This window comes from Balaenoptera borealis, assembly GCF_965194805.1.
Source record: "Balaenoptera borealis genome assembly, chromosome: 17".
In the NCBI taxonomy this organism is placed as follows: Eukaryota; Metazoa; Chordata; class Mammalia; order Artiodactyla; family Balaenopteridae; genus Balaenoptera; species Balaenoptera borealis.
Window position 1 is genome coordinate 70,845,948 of NC_138876.1, and position 18,998 is coordinate 70,864,945.

At 36.8% G+C, this 18,998-nt stretch overlaps 2 protein-coding genes across 8 annotated transcripts in view; one reads left to right on the forward strand and one right to left on the reverse strand.

Annotated features, from left to right (window-relative positions):
- CSPP1 (centrosome and spindle pole associated protein 1) overlaps positions 1 to 18,998 on the reverse strand; it is a 204,042-nt gene that overhangs the window by 171,493 nt on the left and 13,551 nt on the right. The window lies entirely within an intron of this gene.
- Positions 1 to 18,998, forward strand: part of PPP1R42 (protein phosphatase 1 regulatory subunit 42) — a 66,377-nt gene that overhangs the window by 34,071 nt on the left and 13,308 nt on the right. For 6 of the 7 annotated variants that reach the window (XM_082363551.1, XM_082363552.1, XM_082363553.1 and 3 more), the window contains 2 exons: positions 14,852 to 14,969; positions 17,224 to 17,355. In XM_082363551.1, the coding sequence (XP_082219677.1) occupies positions 14,852 to 14,969; positions 17,224 to 17,355 (250 nt within the window). Of the gene's footprint in view, positions 1 to 14,851; positions 14,970 to 17,223; positions 17,356 to 17,724; positions 18,225 to 18,998 lie in introns of those variants that run through there. The other variant, XM_082363556.1, reaches the window with a different exon arrangement.

Sequence of the window (18,998 nt, forward strand, 5' to 3'; positions counted from 1 at the left end):
GCATGAAAGAGAACAGAACCTATAGGAAACGGGAGCTGAAATGAAGGGCTGAGGGACAAAGGAAAACCTGGCCAAGCCCATGGTGAGGCCATTGCTGCTGAAAAGCTGGTGTTAGAGCTTGGGCTGGTTCCCAGGGGCATGGGGCAGAGGTCCCGCTGCAGATATGGTGATGCCTGGGCAGGATCCGATCATTCTGGATGGTCTGCAAGGCCTCCTATCAGAGGCCCTAGGGCTCACAATATGGGAGACAGGCAGAGAGCTGGCACCTGGGTACTTAGGATAAATGCATTAAAATAATTGCAAGATAATAGATATCTTCCGATGATGACACTAAACAAAGGATAACTGGTATCCCTGAAGTAGAGATATAACAAGTGGTATAAAAAAAATGAAAGATAAAATAGGAAAAAAAACTTTCCTTTAAATGAAGGAAGAACTAAATCTCCATAATTAAAAGCACATTCCAAGTAGACCATGTTGTAGGAAATTTGAGACAGAATGAACACTACCAAGATCAACCCTGGTAAATTACTGAATATTAAAAAAAAAAAAAAAAATTGAGAGAAACCTTAGGCATCTGAAAAGAGGAAACAAAAAATATTTACTTAAAAGGCTGATAAATAAGGCTAGCCTCATGTTTCTTTATAGCAACATTAAAATACAGGGAAAGAAGGGAAAGCATATGTGAGTTTCTGAAGGAAAAAAGTGTGATCCAAAAATTGCAGGCCCAACAAAATGTTGTTCAGGTGTAAAGGTGTCAGGAATGGAGATGCAGACATGGGGAGTGGACTTGAGGACATGGGGAGGGGGCGGGGTGGGCTGGGACGACGTTGGGGGGTGGCATGGACATGTATACACTGCCAAGTGTAGAATGGATGGCTGGTGGGAGGCAGCCACATGGCACAGGGAGATCAGCTCGGTGCTCTGTGCCCACCTAGAAGGGTGGGGTGGGGAGGGTGGGGGGAAGGCGTGGGAGGGAGGAGATATGGGGATGTGTGTATATGTGTGGCTGATTCACTTTGTTGTATAGCAGGGGCTGACACGCCGTTGTAGAGCAATTGTGCTCCAATAAAGATGTTAAAAAAAAAAAGTGTAAAGGTGTCAGACAGGCATTCACGGATTCACAAGAACTCAGGAAATACAGCACCCAGTAATCCCCTAGAAGAAAAAATTTGATGACAAAATCTAGCCATACAAGAATGAATGAGAAGTTGTGGTAAAAAAAAAAAGAAAAAAAGACCTATAATGAGCACTGAACCCACACATTTAAATGGAAACTAAACAATTTTATATATACATATACTTATACATACACATGCATACATATGTAACAAATTGGAGAAGTGCTATAACAGAACTAAATAATATGATGTATGTGGTTAATGGTGGTTATCTCTGAAAGTAAAGGCAGTCAGAGGAGACAGGGAGAAGCAATTTTATTTAATTTTTTCTCCCATACTCTGTTTTTAATTGAGGTATAATTTACATGTAATAAAATGCATAAATTTTAAGTATACAGTTTGACAAATTTTGACAAATGTGTAAACCTACATAGTCACTACTCAAATCAAAAAAGTATTTAACATCTCCTCCACCCCCAGAAAGTTCCCTCATGCCTCTTTCAGTCAACTCTCCAGACCCCAGAGGCAACCATCGTTCTGATTTCCATTGTCTGTTCTAGAACATTATGTAAATGGAGTCATATGTGTTAGGTTTCTTTCACTCACATGTTTTTAAGATTCATCCATGGTGTTGCATATATGAGTAGTTTATGTTTTATTGTTGAGTATTATTCCATGGCTATACCATGGTGTGCTTATACATTCTCCTGTTGATGGATATTTGAGTTGTCTCCAGTTTTTGCCTATCACAAACAAAGCCACCATACACATTCTTATACAGCATATTGTCATTCCTCTTGGGTAAAAACCTAGTAATGGATTAGCTGGGATATAACGTAGTTGAATATATAACCCTATAATAAATTGCCTAATAGCTTTCAAAGTGATATATCATTTTACCACCAAGTGCCAGATGTTCTACATCCTCTCCAATATTGTTAGACTTCTAATTTTAACCATCTAAGTGTGTGTAAGGTGGTGTCTCTTTGTGGTTTTAATGTATGCTTATCCAATTACTGATGATGTAAGCTTTTTTTTTAATGTGTTATTAGCGTTTCATATATGTTTCTTTGGGAGGGTCTGTTTTTTTTTTTTTTCACACACACACACTGTATTTTATTTTTACAAGAGATAAATAGACTGACACCAAGCATTGTACATGGATGACCACAACAAAAGCAACAATGATTGCAATTACCAAACATGAAACACACTCATACTATGTCATAATATTGGCATTCAGTCCAGTAATCCTCCACTGTAACAGCTCCTTTACTTTGCAGTGAAAATTGATTTGTATATTCTTTGCCTCTGAGTCCTTGTTGGATTTTTTTTTTTTTTAATTCAGACAGAAAGTCACAAAAATTATACTCATCCTCATCAGTTCACTCAGTCCCATGTAATTAAATTTTTTTTTTTCATCTTGATCTTTTGTTAGCACTTTTATGAGTTCATCAGTTTTTCATTAGAGTTCTGAAAATGTTTAAAAGTGTTTTTGCAGATATTTTCACCAAGCTTGCAGTTTGCCTTTGAACTTTCTGAAGAGTGTCTTCTGAAGAGCAAATGTTTTTCACTTTCATAAAGTCCAATTTATCAATTTTTTCTCTCTTAGGGGTAGTGCTTTTTAATGTCCTTTAAACGAATTTTGCTTACTGGTCAAGAAGATATTCTCCAATGTTTTCTTCTAGAAACCCTATCATTTAACCTTGTATGTTCAAATGTGTACACATCCTGAATAAATTTTTGTGCGTAGTATAAACTAGGGTTTAAAGTTTACAGAGTTTTTTTTAATATATAGATATCTAATTGTCCCAACATTGTTTATTAACAATATTTCCCCTCCCCATTAAATCACACTGTCATTATTGTTGAAAATAAATAGACTGTATTTGTGTGGATTTAAAAAAAAAAAAAAGAATAAATGAGGCCATTCCAATATTTAGAGACCATTTAGATGAGAAGGCACTAGTAGGAGTCAATGATGTCGGAGAAGACAAGAGAAAAAGGAGGTTTAAGGAAGAGGGAATGGCCACTTGACTTGAATGCTGTTGAGTGGCTGACATGAGGGCAGGTAAGAGGTTAACAGAAATGCACTGAATTTGGCAATAGTGAGATTAGGTCTGGTCAACTGTGTTTTTTGCATATTTCAGAATAGAGTATTTAACAGGTATTTGCATTGTTTTTTCTTGCAAACAAAGCCCCACATACCTGTTAGAAACTTATTTCCATGTTATGGATTGAGAAATTTCAGGCTTTTCATGAAATACTTTCCCATACCTGAAATTTCAGTATATAAACTAAAGGACAAGAGAAGGGAAAATTAAAAGGCTAAAACACCTTAAAAACAAAGTTAGAGGGGACAGGTTTAATTTGTGAAGAAGTTGAACCAGAGAGGCTGTGGTTCAAAAATCACAGCTCTGTGTCTATTAAGTAAATCTATTAAATAAATCATATTTATAAATAAAAACATTGCCACAAAGAAAACTCCAAGCCCAGATGGCTCCATTGATGTATTCTATCATACACTTAAAAAAGAAACTATATCAAAACTACGAAAACTACTTCAGAAAAATAGATAAGCAGGGAATACTTCTCAACTCCTGTTATCAGGCTAGCATCATCCTATCCCCAACACTATTACAAGAAAACTACAATGAGTAAAATAAATAAAAACAATATCCCTCATGAACATAGATTCACAAGTCCCTACCAAAATATTATCAAATAAAATCCAGCAATATAGGACTTCCCTGGTGGCGCAGTGGTTAAGAATCCACCTGCCAATGCAGGGGACACAGTTTCGAGCCCTGGTCTGGGAAGATCCCACATGCCACGGAGCAACTAAGCCCGTGCGCCACAACTACTGAGCCTGAGCTCTAGAGCCCACGAGCCACAACCACTGAGCCCACGAGCCATGACTACTGAGCCTGCGTGCCACAACTACTGAAGCCCGCGCACCGGGAGCCCGTGCTCTGCAACAAGAGAAGCCACAGCAATGAGAAGCCCACACACCACAGTGAAGAGTAGCCCCCACTCGCCGCAACTAGAGAAAGCCCGTGCGCAGCAACAAAGACCCAACACAGCCAAAAATAAATTAATTAAGTTTTTAAAAAAGTCCAGCAATATATAAAAAGATTATCCATGATGACCAAGTGAGATTTATCCCAGAAATCAAAGATTGGTTTGACATTCAAAAACTCAACATGATGGGGGCTTCCCTGGTGGCACAGTGGATAAGACTTTGCGCTCCCAATGCAGTGAGCCTGGGTTCGATCCCTGGTCAGGGAACTAGATCCACATGCATGCCGCAACTAAGAGTTTGCATGCCACAACTAAGGAGCCCACCTGCCATAACTAAGGAGTCCACATGCTGCAACTAAGGAGCCCACCTGCCTCAACTAAGACCTGGTGCAACCAAATAAATAAATAAATATTTTAAAAAATCAATGTGATGCACCAAAAAAATTAAAGGAGAAATATTCTATGATCATCTCAATAGATGCACAAAATGCATTTTTAAAAGTTCAACAGGGGCTTCCCTGGTGGCGCAGTGGTTGAGAGTCTGCCTGCCAATGCAGGGGACACGGGTTCGAGCCCTGGTCTGGGAGGATCCCACATGCTGCGGAGCAACTGGGCCCGTGAGCCACAATTGCTGAGCCTGCGCGTCTGGAGCCTGTGCTCTGCAACAAGAGAGGCCACGATAGTGAGAGGCCCGCGCACCGCGATGAAGAGTGGCCCCCACTTGCCACAACTGGAGAAAGCCCTCGCACAGAAACGAAGACCCAACACAGCCATAAATAAATAAATAAATAAAATTTAATAAAAAATAAAAGTTCAACAAATTATAAATAGAAGGGAACTTAACCTGATAATTGGCATTCATGTAAAATCAACAAAAATATCATACTTGATGATTAAAGACTGGATTCTTTCCCCCTCAAGACAGGGAGTAAAGCAAGGATGTTTACTCTGCTTTATAGAAGGCTTAGCCAGTGCAATAAGTCAAGAAAATGAAACAACACTCAGTTTGGAATGGAAGAAGTAAAACTATCTTTATCTGCAGACTACATGATTGGGTATATATTTAAAATCACAAATCTATAAAAAGCTATTAGAACTTATAAATTTAATAATGTCATAGGATACAAGGTCAATATGCAAAAAATCAATTCTCACATACTAGCAATGAACAACTGGAAAGTGATATTTTTTAAAAATACCATTTACAATTTATGTCAAGAAAGATTAAATACTCAGGAATAAATTTAAGAAAATACATGCAAGAGCTATAGAATAAAAACTATAAAATATTGGGAGAAATTAAAGAAGACCTAAATAAATGAAGAGAAATAACATTTTCATGGATTGGAAGACTCTATATTATTAAGTTGCTAATTCTTTCCAAATTAATGTATACATTCAACATAATCCCAGTCAAAATCCCAGCAGATTTTTTTTTAATTGACAAGCTGATTCTAAAATTTACATGATAATGCAAAGGACCTAAAATACCAAAACAATATTGGTAGAAAGAATTAATGCTACCTGATTTTATGACTTTAACATTGTAATAATCAAGACAGTGTGGTACTGGCATAGGATGGATACAGAGATCAAGGAAACAAATTAAAGACTTTATAAATAAATCTATACCTATGTTCAACTGATTTTTTTTTTACAGAGGTTCTAAGATAATTCAATGAGGGAAGGATAATCCTTTCAACAAATGCTGGTGGAACAACTGGACATCCAAATAGTGAGCCTTCACCCTTCATACCATATACAAAAACTTACTCAAAATATATCATATCCAAATTTAACCGCTAAAAAATAAAAGTTCTAGAAAAAAAACATACATTTGAGTTCTTTAAAAGAACACAAAAAACATGACCTATAAAAAATTGATAAACTGGACTTCATCAATATTTAAAACTTGCTTTTTGAAAGACATTATTAATGAAACAGTGAACCATAGAGAGAAAATATTAGCTATCATGTACCTGACAAACAATTTTTATCCAAAATATATTTTTAAAAACTCTTACAACTCTATAGTAAGAAGACAAGCAATACATTAAAAATGGGCTAAAGATTTCAACAAAAACTTACAAAAGTGCATATACTAATGGTCAATAAACAAAAAAAAGATGCTCAGTATCATTATTCATCAGGGAAATACAAATTAAAACAAAGATGTGATACCACTACAGACACACTAGAATGGCTAAAAATAAAGAGACTGGCAGTATCAATTTTGGATGAGGATGTGGAGCAACTGGAACCCTCATTCGCTGCTGAGGAAAATGTAAAATGGTACAACCTTTTTGGAAAACAGTTTAACAGTTTCTTATAAAGTTAAAAATGCACTTACCATATGACTCAGCAATCCCATTCTTAGGTATTCACCCAAGTGAAATGAAAACCTATGTTCACACAAATACCTGTATGCAAATATTTATAGTACCTTTATTTGTAATTTTGGAAACAACCAAATCTTCCTCAAATGGGAATGGAGAAACAAACTGTGTTCCATACAATGGGATATCACTCAGCAATAAAAAGAATAAACTACTGATGCACATGACAACATGGATAAAAAACCAATTATACTGAGTGAAATAAGCCAGACAAAAAAAAGAGTACATGCAGTATGACCCCATTTATATGAAACTCTTGAAAAGTGAAAACAAATGTATATAGTAGCAGCAGATCAATGGCTGCCTGATGGGAATGGTAAGAGGCTGACTGGAAAGGGCCATAGTGAATCTTTTGGGATGCTGAAAATGTTCTTTTTTTTTTTTTAATTTATTTATTTGTTTTTATTTTTGGCTGTGTTGGGTCTTCGTTGCTGTGCGTGGGCTTTCTCTAGTTGCGGCAAGTGGGGGCTACTCTTCGTTGCAGTGCGCGGACTTCCCATTGTCGTGGCTTCTCTTGTTGCAGAGCATGGGCTCTAGGCACACGGGCTTCAGTAGTTGTGGCACGGGGGCTCAGTAGTTGTGGCTCACGGGCTCTAGAGGGCAGGCTCAGTAGTTGTGGTGCATGGGCTTAGTTGCTCCGCGGCATGTGGGATCTTCCCAGGCCAGGGCTCGAATCCGTGTCCCCTGCATTAGCAGGTGGATTCTTAACCACTGCGCCACCAGGGAAGCCCAAAAATGTTCCTTCTTGATTATGGTGGTCATTGTATGGATGTACATGGTTTGGTCATTTAAATAAATGTATTTTGTTATATGTAAATTATAATTCAATAGTTAATTTTAATATTAGAAAAAGTCTCCAGAACCAAAGGACATGAGTTTCCAGATTGAAACAGTCTCCCAAATGCCAGCACAGTGGATGAAAACTAACCCACACCCAGCTCTATCCTTAAAAGTTTTTAGAACACCGGGAGTAAAGAGTTCCTAAAGGCTTCTACAGAGGAAAAGAGGATCATAATACAAAGAATCAGAAATCAAAATGGAATCAGAATTATCAGACTTTTCAATCTGGAAGACAGTAGAATAATGTCTTCAAATTTTTGAGTTAAAAGTATTCTCAATCTAGAATTATATACTCAGTCAATTTTTCAGGCAATTATGGAGGTATGAAACATTTTAAAAATGCAAGGTTTCAAAAAAATTTATGTCCCACATACGTTTTTTAGGCAGTTCTTGGAAAATGTGTTCCACCTAAACAGGAGAGGAAAATAGGAAAAGGGAAGACATGGGATCTAGGAAACAGAAGAAAGGTTAAGGAAATTCCCAGAAAGAATCTGAAGGGAATTTGAAGTGAAGGAATGTCCTAGGAAAACATCTACTAGCCCAGGTTGCCTCAGGCTGAATTGGTGATAAATACATAGAAAACTAAGCAAATAAATAACCAACCAATTTTTAACTCTAGGGAAAATAAGAAGCAACCATTGTGCATTATGTGGTTTAGCTCTGAATAATACTTAAGTGATCTTAGTAATATGGTCAATGGATATTAATCTTATTAAGTATGACTCTGTTGACAGGATGGAGGAAGGGAAGAGTCGTAGGGGTTGGAGTAATACTTATGAAAACTAAATCATCATCTTCCATAGTAGGAATTCAGTAAATACCTAAGATTTAAAAATCAATAAATAGCAGTTGTTATTTAGCAATGTGGAGGTAAGTGTGCATAGAAATAGCTGAAGTGGGACTTCCCTGGTGGTCCAGTGTAAAGAATCCGCCTTCCAATGCAGGGAACGTGGGTTTGATCCCTGGTTGGGGACTAAGATCCCACATTCCGTGGGGCAACTAAGCCTGCCCGCCACAACTACTGAGCTCGTGCGCCTCAACTAGAGACCCTGCATGCCGCAAACTACAGAGCCCATGGGCTCTGGAACCCGCACGCCACAACTACAGAGCCCACGCGCCCTGGAGCCTGCACGCCACAACTAGAGAACAGAAAAAGCGCACACCATGACTAGAGAGAAGCCCACGTGCCGCAACGAAAGATCCCACATGCCGCAGCGAAGATCTCGCCTGCTGTAGCTAAGACCTGATGCAGCCAAAAATAAATAAATAAATCTTTAAAAAATAAATAAATAAAATGTATGTTTAAAAAAAAAAAAGAAAGAAAGAAACAGCTGAAGAAGTTGAATGTGGTTTTGTTTTAAGCCCAAAGGTACTCTTTACATTTTGTTATAAACCCTATGGTCTTATTTGATTCTTTAACTGTGTTGATTGTATTGCTTTGATTAAAAAAAAAAAGAACATAATTTAAAAAACAGTGAATGGCTGGTAAGGAACAAATGGTTAATATCATTGTTATTGTATATCACCATATCCCCCATTAGACTGAGAGCCTTTAAGAGCAAGGAAAGATATTCAGGGAGTGAGGATGAAATCTGAAGTTCTTTTACTTCCAGCAAGAAGACACAAGCAATTAAAAATGCCTAGACACAGCTTCTTGGAAGCCTGAATATAGACTTGCCTACGGGTCGTTTGAAATGTGCTTTTGTGGTCCATTTTAAATCATCCTCTGAAGGCTTAGTCAAAGGACATGAATGTTAGCATCAGAATATTAATTTATTTCTCTGTATATATTCCTGGGATCAGCATCTCCATTTTTTGGATTTAATTTTTCCATTCTTTATACTCATTGATTGAAGTTGCCCAAAAGCTGCTGACATCAAACCCTGTGGCATGGGAGAGAAAGCTCAATGTGCCATACATAAAGTCGCTGACATCCATCCTAACTAAGAGTCTTCAACAACAGACAGCTTTGTGCCATGGGGAAAAAGAAGTGGACGTCATTAGAGAATTCTAACAAAACCACTATAATTACCAAAGGTTTTTATAGCACTTAGACCAGCTGCCTTTAAATGGACATTGTAGGTTCCTCATATGCATCTACAGAAAATACATGAAAAAAGAAAAAAATGAAAAAAATAATGATCCCTTAGGATGGTTGCATGAGGACCTGGAAGAAGCTGGGCCAAGTGGCTTCTGTCCTTTCGGCTGTTTGGGATTTCATTCCCTTTCCTCTCACTTCTACAGACTCACAGCTGCCAAGGACTCCTTCCCCCAAGATCCTCTAACACTGCCATCATCTCTCCTATTCCCTAGTCCAAAGTCCAGGGCAGAGACTTGGGGTGGGGGAGGAGAAGGTGAGAGTGGCAAAGGAGTAGAGGAAAAAACAGAAGATAAATCCTGTCTTTCCTCTCTCTTTCTCTATGTCTTCAGCACCCCTAATCAGCAAACTTTTCAAAACAGTTCCATATAATTTCTTGTTTAAAATTCTTGTCCTGCTTCTAAACCATTCAATCATGCATGCATTCATTATTTCTTCTTCTTCATTCATTCAAAACACCTACCATGTGGCAGCACTTGCTAGACAATGGGGGAGACAATAGTGAGCAAAAAACAGATACAGTCCCTGGACTCAAAGAGCTCTCAGCATTGAGAGGAAGAGAAACGTTAAGCACGTAATTACCCAAAAACAAAAGTAAAATTGCATCCATGGCAAGTGCAACAAAGGAGAAGTATGTTGCTCTGAGAGCCTCTAACTGGGGGATTTGCCTTAGGGAGCCCAGTGAAGGCTACCCTTAGGAAGGTATTGCTGAGCTGACCTCTGAGAGAACAGAAGGGCTTACCAGGTAAAGAGAATAACATGTGCAAAGGCCCTGGGGCAGGTAAGAGTATGACAAAGATGAGGAAAGGGAAGCAGAGACAGTAAAGATGGAGCATAGGGCAAATAGAGGCTGGTGGGCAGATGAGCTGCATAGGTCATGATAGAGAGTTTTGTCTTTATCCAAGAACAGTAGGGAGCCACTGAAGGTATTTAAGCCAGGGGTGATGTAATTACAGATTAGCATTTTAAAAAGATCAGTGTGGATACAGTGTGGAGAATAGACTGAAAGAGGCCAGGTTGGTTAGGAAGTGTGAGACGGTGGAAACTTGAACAGGTAAAAATGAAGTGAGTGGACAGACTGGAAATCTGTTTAGGAAGTAAAGTGGACAAGACTTGATGGTGAGTTGGATATAGGGAGTGTGGAAGAGGGAGAGGTCAAGAATGGTTCCATAGCTTTGCCTTGAACAATGAAAATAGGGAACTCAAGAGTCAGGTTTAGGGGAGAGAGAGATCATGAGTTTTGGTCATATAGAATCTGAGGTGTCTTTGAACTGTTCTAGAGTAAGTATCAGTAAGACAATTGGTTACATGATGCCAGAGCTCAGTGGAGAGAAGAATGTGGGAGTCTTCAGCATATTGGTTAACTGGCCACTGAAACTGTCATCATGGATGAGATTGCCTAGATTGCCTTCTGATTAACATTTCTTTCCATTTTTTTCTGTAACTCCTTTAAATAAGCATGCAGCAATGTATTAAAATATTAAATTCTTTAATAACTATTTATAATAAAACTTGGAGTTCTGCAAGTAGCTTGATGAGCCATGAACTTTTCTAGGGCCAACATTATATATCTTGCTGACACTATTAAGTCAAATATCATGGTTGCAAAAATGTATAAAAACTTGAAAGAAAAAAAATTTTAATCTTTACCTACAGTTTTTATTTCTGCAAAGTTTGCTAAATCAATAAAATGATCTGAAAAGTTCACCTCACAGTCAGATATATCAGTGATTTACTTCATTGGTTTTCTGATGACCATTTATCATGAGGTAAAGCATCTTAGAATGAATGGTGGAAATCAAAAATTTGACATGCTTGCCTCTTAAATAAACTAAATATTTGATTTATAAGACACAAACGAACAAACCACTACGGCCTGTCATGTTTTTCCAGTTTCTAATTTATTCAACCTCTGCTCAATATTGATCCTGACAAGCAGAGTAACCCAAAGATAAATTTATTCACTCCACAGTTTAGTCAGGAACAAGCCAAAAATTATAGATTTTCCCAGGCAGATGATGACAGGCAGTCAGGGGGATGACAAATGGCTGTCTTTAGATTTAGTTAGGACAGTTGGGCTAGACGTTTCCGATAAAGATTGGAGCACTCTGGTCCAATACAGGTTCATCAGCGGCCATCATTAATTGTAGAAAGAGCACTGCCAGTGCAGCAGGCTCCTATACAGGAGCTGAGGCACCAGCCCTGCATGGGAAATAGAATTGGCTCCTTAGTATTTTTCAGCACTCCTCTAAGTGATAGCGTGACATGATCATTTATCATACAGAGACTGTCCAGAAAAGTGTCTGCTCCCTTTAGTAACTTATTGAAGGGCAGGAAAGTGAAAGCATTTTATTAAAGACAGGAAGGCAATGAACAACCAGAGCGTATCCAAAGGGTAATCATATTGCAGCACAGGATTAGTTTAGTCTTAAATAAACATACACTGGAAGGAGTATGTTGAGGGTCATTTATCAAGTGAGGAACAATTAACAAAAATCTACAGGATTCTTTTTATCTATATAAATTTAAAGTTCTCTTATGGCTATTATTAATTTTTGGATGATGGGCATCATATTCAACGATGTACAAAGATGCAATGCACAATTCCATCCTTAGAGCTTTTTAAACTAAGAGAAATACAGTGAAACTCTCACATAAAATAATTATGGCTGTATCAAAAGCTGTGGAACAAATGCTATGAAGAGGGCATAATCCGGGGCCCAGGACTAAAGGATGAAGTTACAACTTCTGAAGAGAGCTTTCTTTTACGAAGTCAATTACTTGTCAGTGGATCAGAAGCTTATTCTCCCTTACAACAATTTTTGCTCTCTGTTGACCAAAATTAAGAGAAAGGGAATTAGCTGACGGGTGGCAGAGCAGGCAAAGAGGAAGAGAATTAACACATTTATTCTTTACCTGCTTTGTTCCACGCACTTTATATCCCACAACAACTAATCCTAATTATCCTTACTTTATAAATGAGGATACAGACTTGCCTAAGGTCAAATAGTAAGAAGCAATGTCAGAAAGTTTAGGGTTGCCTGTATATTTTTAAAACAAGTCCTTATATTTTTCATATAAATTATTTATTTGAATACATTACAGTCTAGCACAGAACTTAGCCCATGACTCAATAAATATCTGATGAATAATGAAGTAGGCAGAACTCGAGACACCATTTTATATACAAAGACATTGGTCTCAGCAAGATTAAAGTGCTCTGCAGTGCGTTCTGGACATCTGACTGTTCTTCTAATTATTCCCCAAAAGACAGCATTTCTTCATGTAGATGCAGGCACATATCTGGATGTTCCATATTTGTTACTTCCTGGATATGAAAGTTTGGGAAGGATTTTTAATATATAGAAGGGAACTGCTGTCAAAGCTTCATAGTAAGAAAAAAAATATTTTGTAAACCCTAAAGAGTAAATGCAGTCTTATCATAAGAAAAATTTCCAAAAATGGAAAAATGTAATATCTAAGCAACAGTAAACATGGATCAAGCAAAGAATAAGATGGAAGGTACAAATAGTTAAATTAAATGGATATACAAAGCTGAATGGTATCAAGAAAATGCTATGGGAAATAAAAATACCAGACAATGCATTATCAATTACTTTCAGCTTTGCAATTAAGAATATGTATGAATTAATTCATAATTTGTATTTCCCAATTTTCCCTTACACCCTGTGATAAGTTTGGTCTTGGCATGAGGAAAACAGATAAAAGAATCATAGGTGTTTGCCTGCTGCTATCCTCTGGAACTTTTATTAACTTTGAAATCCTCATACCCATATTCTAAAGAAATGCAACCCTCCTGGATGTGTACAACATCACATATACGGCAGTGCTCTGAAAACCAGAAAGCTCTCCACAGAATTAGTTATTATCAGTATTTATTATTAATATTAGCAAAACATTTGCTTTAAAGTAATGTTTTTGCCCTACTGAAGGTATTTTTCCTTTTTTTTTTTCTGCCTGTGGCCATTGAATTTTTACAAATCAATCATGGGCTATAGAGTAGAAAAAGTTTTTCCATTACTTGTTTTGAGTAATTCTTTACAGATTAAGTTTGGGGCATATATTGATATAAGAAATAAGGTATAAAGTATATTTCACTTCCATTAAATAGTAGCTAAGGGACTTCCCTGCTGGCGCAGTGGTTAAGAATCGCCTGCCAATGCAGGGGACACGGGTTCGAGCCCTGGTCCAGGAGGATCCCACATGCCGTGGAGCAACAAAGGCCGTGTGCCACAACTACTGAGCCTGTGATCTAGAGCCTGCGAGCCACAACTACTGAGCCCGCATGCCACAACTACAAGTCCACACGCCTAGACCGTGTGCTCTGCAATAAGAGAAGCCACTGCAATGAGAAGCCCGCACACCGCAACGAAGAGTAGCCCCTGCTCGCCGCGACTAGAGAAAGCCCGCGCACACCAACAAAGGCCCAACGCAGCCAAAAATAAATAAATTAATTAATTATTTTTTTAAAATAGTAAAGTAAAATATACACATAAACAATGAGGAAGGGGAGAAAGCAAGAAAAGGAATGACAGAAAAGGCATTGGAGACAGTGATACTGGATTGAAAAAAAAAAATCAAATAGGGAGAGAGAGGAGGTGAAGAGGGCAAACTGAGACAGCTGGTTCTTAAAGGCGATCAATCTGTTTTTCTCACATTTATTTGGATTTTCAACCATGGAATAATTTAATTATTCCTTTAAATATCAATAAGCTGATTTTCTTATAAGCTATTAGAACATGCAAATGTTTATGATGTACATAAAACAAAACTGTACCTACAGTATGATGACAATTAAAAAGGAAATCCCTGTGCTCAAAAAGAAAACTAGAAGGATACATAACATATTAAAAGTGATCTTTGGGTGATAAGCACACATGTTTTTTTTTTCTCCTATTTTCTCCTTTGATATTTTTTTAACAGATTTTTAAAAAGAAAAAGCAACAATATATACTGCTTGCAATGTCAATGGACTGCTTACTTACTACTCCATAATGGCCTTAATCTGTAAACTTCCATAAACTCCACTAAGAACAGGGCATCTTCTGTAGCATGGATAGCCAGAGGCAAAGTGGTTTCTGAGCTGCAGGTTGGGTCCATTTAAGGGAGTGTGACAGAGTAGAGCTCTGTGGCCCCCAACTCAGGACCTTACTTTTTGCCTCATCTTTAGTCCTCTCTATTATTAGTGTAGACTATTTTATCAAAAAAACATTTATTGTAACCTTCTAGGTACCTGGCACTGAGCTAGAACTCCATGGAAAACAGTAATTACCTTTAAAAACAGTTAACTGACATGAAAGAAATATTGATAATATGAAATACCTGTGTCTTGCTTTTTTCTTCTCTAATTATAGGATTTGGAGTGTTTACTGAACAAGTTGATGAAGCTGTGGAAAATGGATCTAAACAGAAATCCTGTTTGTCTCAAACCGAAATATAGAGATAGACTGATATTGGTGTCCAAATCACTAGGTATATGTTTATATTATATTAATATGATTTTCTTAGAGAAAGAGAGGTGGTTAATTCTTTAGTTAATTTATCAGCAAGCCTTCAGAAATATGAATATGACATCTGGATCTACAAAAATGGTCAACTTTAAATTTGATATTTTAATAAAAGCAAAAGTTAAAATTGAGAAATAAAACATGAAAAAGATCTGCTGTTCAGAAATAATTAATTAAGACATCAGACACTCTTTCTTTAAAAAGAAAATGTGGCTGTTAACCAACAAAAATGGTTAGTCATAAATGTGTAGAACTTGCTGGCCTTTTGCCAAATTTTCACTGGCACAAATCCTCTGAAGATCCGGAGAGACTCTTGGTTCTGTAGATAAAATTGATCAAGGTTTTCATTGCTTGACACTTGCCAAATGGCACCTTAAGAACATACAGGAGTTCCTTTCATTTGAAAGGGGAGAAGGTGGGGAGTCCTTTTATGAGATCCGTACAAATAATAACATTCCTGAATCTGCACTATATAAGGGGAAATGGACCAATGCTCTTCAATAGGTACCAAGTTATACAGCATCAGAGAGATAAGCACTGCCCTCTCACAGAGGAGATTTGTGAGAGTGTTTCTATGACATGCTGTACTTGAGTATAAAAACTAACGTATGGCAAAACCACTACAAAGCTCATAGCTATAGTAAACCTTGGTTAATCATAATGCTAGTACAGTGGTTCTCTTGGGGGAAAGAGGGGATGACAGAGGGTATATCAGAAACATCCAAGACGATCTTTCAAAACACGTATGTGAGAGTCACACCTTACCTACCCTTTACCCCACCAGCCAAGAGTAGGAAACAGAGGATACACAGGAAGAACAGTCATGTATATTTTTAAAGGTAAATTACTCGTATATTTGTACTTGGAATACTATCAGTCATTAAAAATCGTGTTTAAAGAAAGACGTGGTAAAATGCTCACAATACAATATTAAAACGTAAGATGTGATACTGTATAAATAGAGAATTCCATTTTTATATAATACATACATATACACACAATACACACCTAGAAAACAAAACAATGCTAAGAAATATACTAAAGTGTTATCCGTGGTTGTCAGTGATCATTTCCGGTTGTGGAATACAGGCAATGTTTTGTTTTCTCCATTTCTTTCAATTTTCCAAATCTTACAACACACAAAATTATTTGTGTAATTTAATATGCTCAATTTTCAAAACTTTTTAAAAAAACAAAATGTAAAGATAGCTGAAATCTCACTTCATAGAACAAAGAGGTCAGCTATGCGATTATTCCTATTATATCCTATATCTTAGGATATAATAAGCATTATTAATGTATGTACTTTTTTTTTTTTTTTAATTTTTTTTTATAGCTACTTTATTTATTTATTTATTATTTATTTTTGGCTGTGTTGGGTCTTCGGTTCGTGCGAGGGCTTTCTCTAGTTGCGGCAAGCGGGGGCCACTCTTCATCGCGGTGCGGGGACCGCTCTTCATCGCGGTGCGCGGGCCTCTCACTATCGCGGCCTCTCTTGTTGCGGAGCACAGGCTCCAGACGCGCAGGCTCAGTAGTTGTGGCTCACGGGCCCAGCTGCTCCGCGGCATGTGGGATCTTCCCAGACCAGGGCTCGAACCCGTGTCCCCTGCACTAGCAGGCAGATTCTCAACCGCTGCGCCACCAGGGAAGCCCCCAATGTATGTACTTTTAAAATACCATGTTACATACATAAAACTTCCTATTGAAATTAACATAAAATATATTTTACTTTTTCCTATGAATAACCATAGAATTATTTAAATGAATAGATAATATTTAATTTTTGTTGAATATGACGTTTTTGTTTTTTAAAATACTTCATGATCCAAGAAGGGCGACCATACATCAAATTGTTTATAATGATTACCTTTGTTAGTGATGGGAAGGAGAGATATGGATAGTAATTACAGAGCCTTTTTATGTTTTTTCCATCATGTTTCAGTTGTTTATAATATGCACATATTCTTTTTGAAATCAGAAAAAATAATTAAAAATAAATAAAAGCTCAACAAAAACAGAAGCTGTGTAAATAAGGTATTCTAAAAATAAATTTATTTCAGCCTATTGTGTAGCTGTTCATGTGTCCTAAACCAGAGGTATATATATTGTATGTGTATACATAATATTTATATATTGTATTTATAATATTCATGCTGTATTGATACATAACATTTATAGCATTTATATACTACATTTTTTAACATATATATTTTCTCTAGAATTCCTTGATGGAAGAGAAATTAAAAATATGGAAAGACAATTCCTAATGAATTGGAAAGCATCCAAAGATGCCAAGAAAATCAGCAAAAAAAGGAACAGTAAGAACGAGGATATAAGTAACTCATACATAAGTAAGTAGGCTGTCATTCATTAGTTAATCACTTCTACTAGCAAAGGGAATATTCTACTCAGCAAAAAAAACAATACCAGAAATAAGCGGGGTTTGTGGGTACATGCATGTGTGTATAAATGCTCCAGGGAACATAACTATAGAATGGAATGGAGAATATTTGTAACTTTTGAATTCTGAAATTGTGTTTTAAGATTTTGTGTTCACATTAATATTAGAATCCTTGTTACAAAATTAAAACTTAAGCTTTGCAATATCAAAAAGTCTTAAAAACAATGTTGTTATGAACTAGCACTGAAAAAATAAGAAAAAGAAAGAGTGTGTTTATTTAAAAGTAGATAAATTTTTATATAAACTATTTCTATTTCAGGTAAAGCAAATGGAACAAATATGGCGAAATGTACCCAATGTTAATTCTAGTTTGTTTGATTTTTAGATCACAATTGTAGCTGTTACTATTTATCACTGATTCAATAAATAAAATATAAATATATAAACAAAAAAAAAAGGGGGGGGTTTGTTTAGATTTTTTATGGGCTTTTTTTTTTACTTGTTTACAATTCCTAGGAAATTTTTCCTATAATGTTTATATATGAAAATGGTAGTTACCATATATGAAAAAAGCTATGTTTAGTTCATATTGAGTATAACTATGTCAGCTATATAAAAAGAGAGCCATGAGGGTGGGGAAAAGTGTATAATTTTATATCTGGCAAAAGTGCATGACACTAGTTATGTAAATGATGAAACAACAATCAGCTATGTAACTTGTGAAACAATTCACAAGTATATTTGTTTAGCAACAGTGAAAAATCACATTTTTCATCAGGATAAAAAATAAAAATGTATCACAACCACATATGTTCCCTATACTCTGTGGCCTGTCCTCTTTCTTAAGTACACACCCCAACATTTGAATATTTTGATTATAATATGCCTAAGGTTGTGTTACAAGGACACGCCAACCTCCACTGCCTAACTAATGAAATTAAATGTAGCTAAGTATGATGTGTAATAATCATCTTTATTATACTGGGAAGTATCCTAGAATTCACTCTTCACAGATTCTATAGTCCACAACGCTGAAATGAGCCCCTTGCTCTGTTCCGTGACAGTGTTTCAATGCTAATGGTCTTCTAGTTCCACAGCTAACAGGGGATGGAGACACAGAAAGAGGTGAGACCAGGGGAATAGGGAAACGGAAACCAAAACAGTGTAGTGAGGCTTTATGCATAGATAGCATATCCTAGGAGCTCTATCACTCTAGGACAAGGAGGTTGAGGTGAAGAGAAGCAGAGATGGAAAGCTCTGATGATTTTACCATATTGTATCCCCTGAATATGAACTGTTAACATTATTTCAAAGAATGGGACTTTTTAAGCTGACAGTATTCACATGAGTGATGATACTGTGTTGGCAATATGAACTTCTCAAGATCTAAAACCTATAAAATGGACAGGAGGCATTTCTCCTCCTCTGCTTATACCTGATTGGCTGTGAAGGGCAAAACTAGACTCAGGGTAAGGACTTGCATATTTTCAGTACTACCCCAAAGATGCCAAAGTACCACCAAAGCAATGTTGAGAAAGAAGAACAAAGCCATAGGGATCACACTCCCTGATTTCAAACTACAGTTGACCCTTG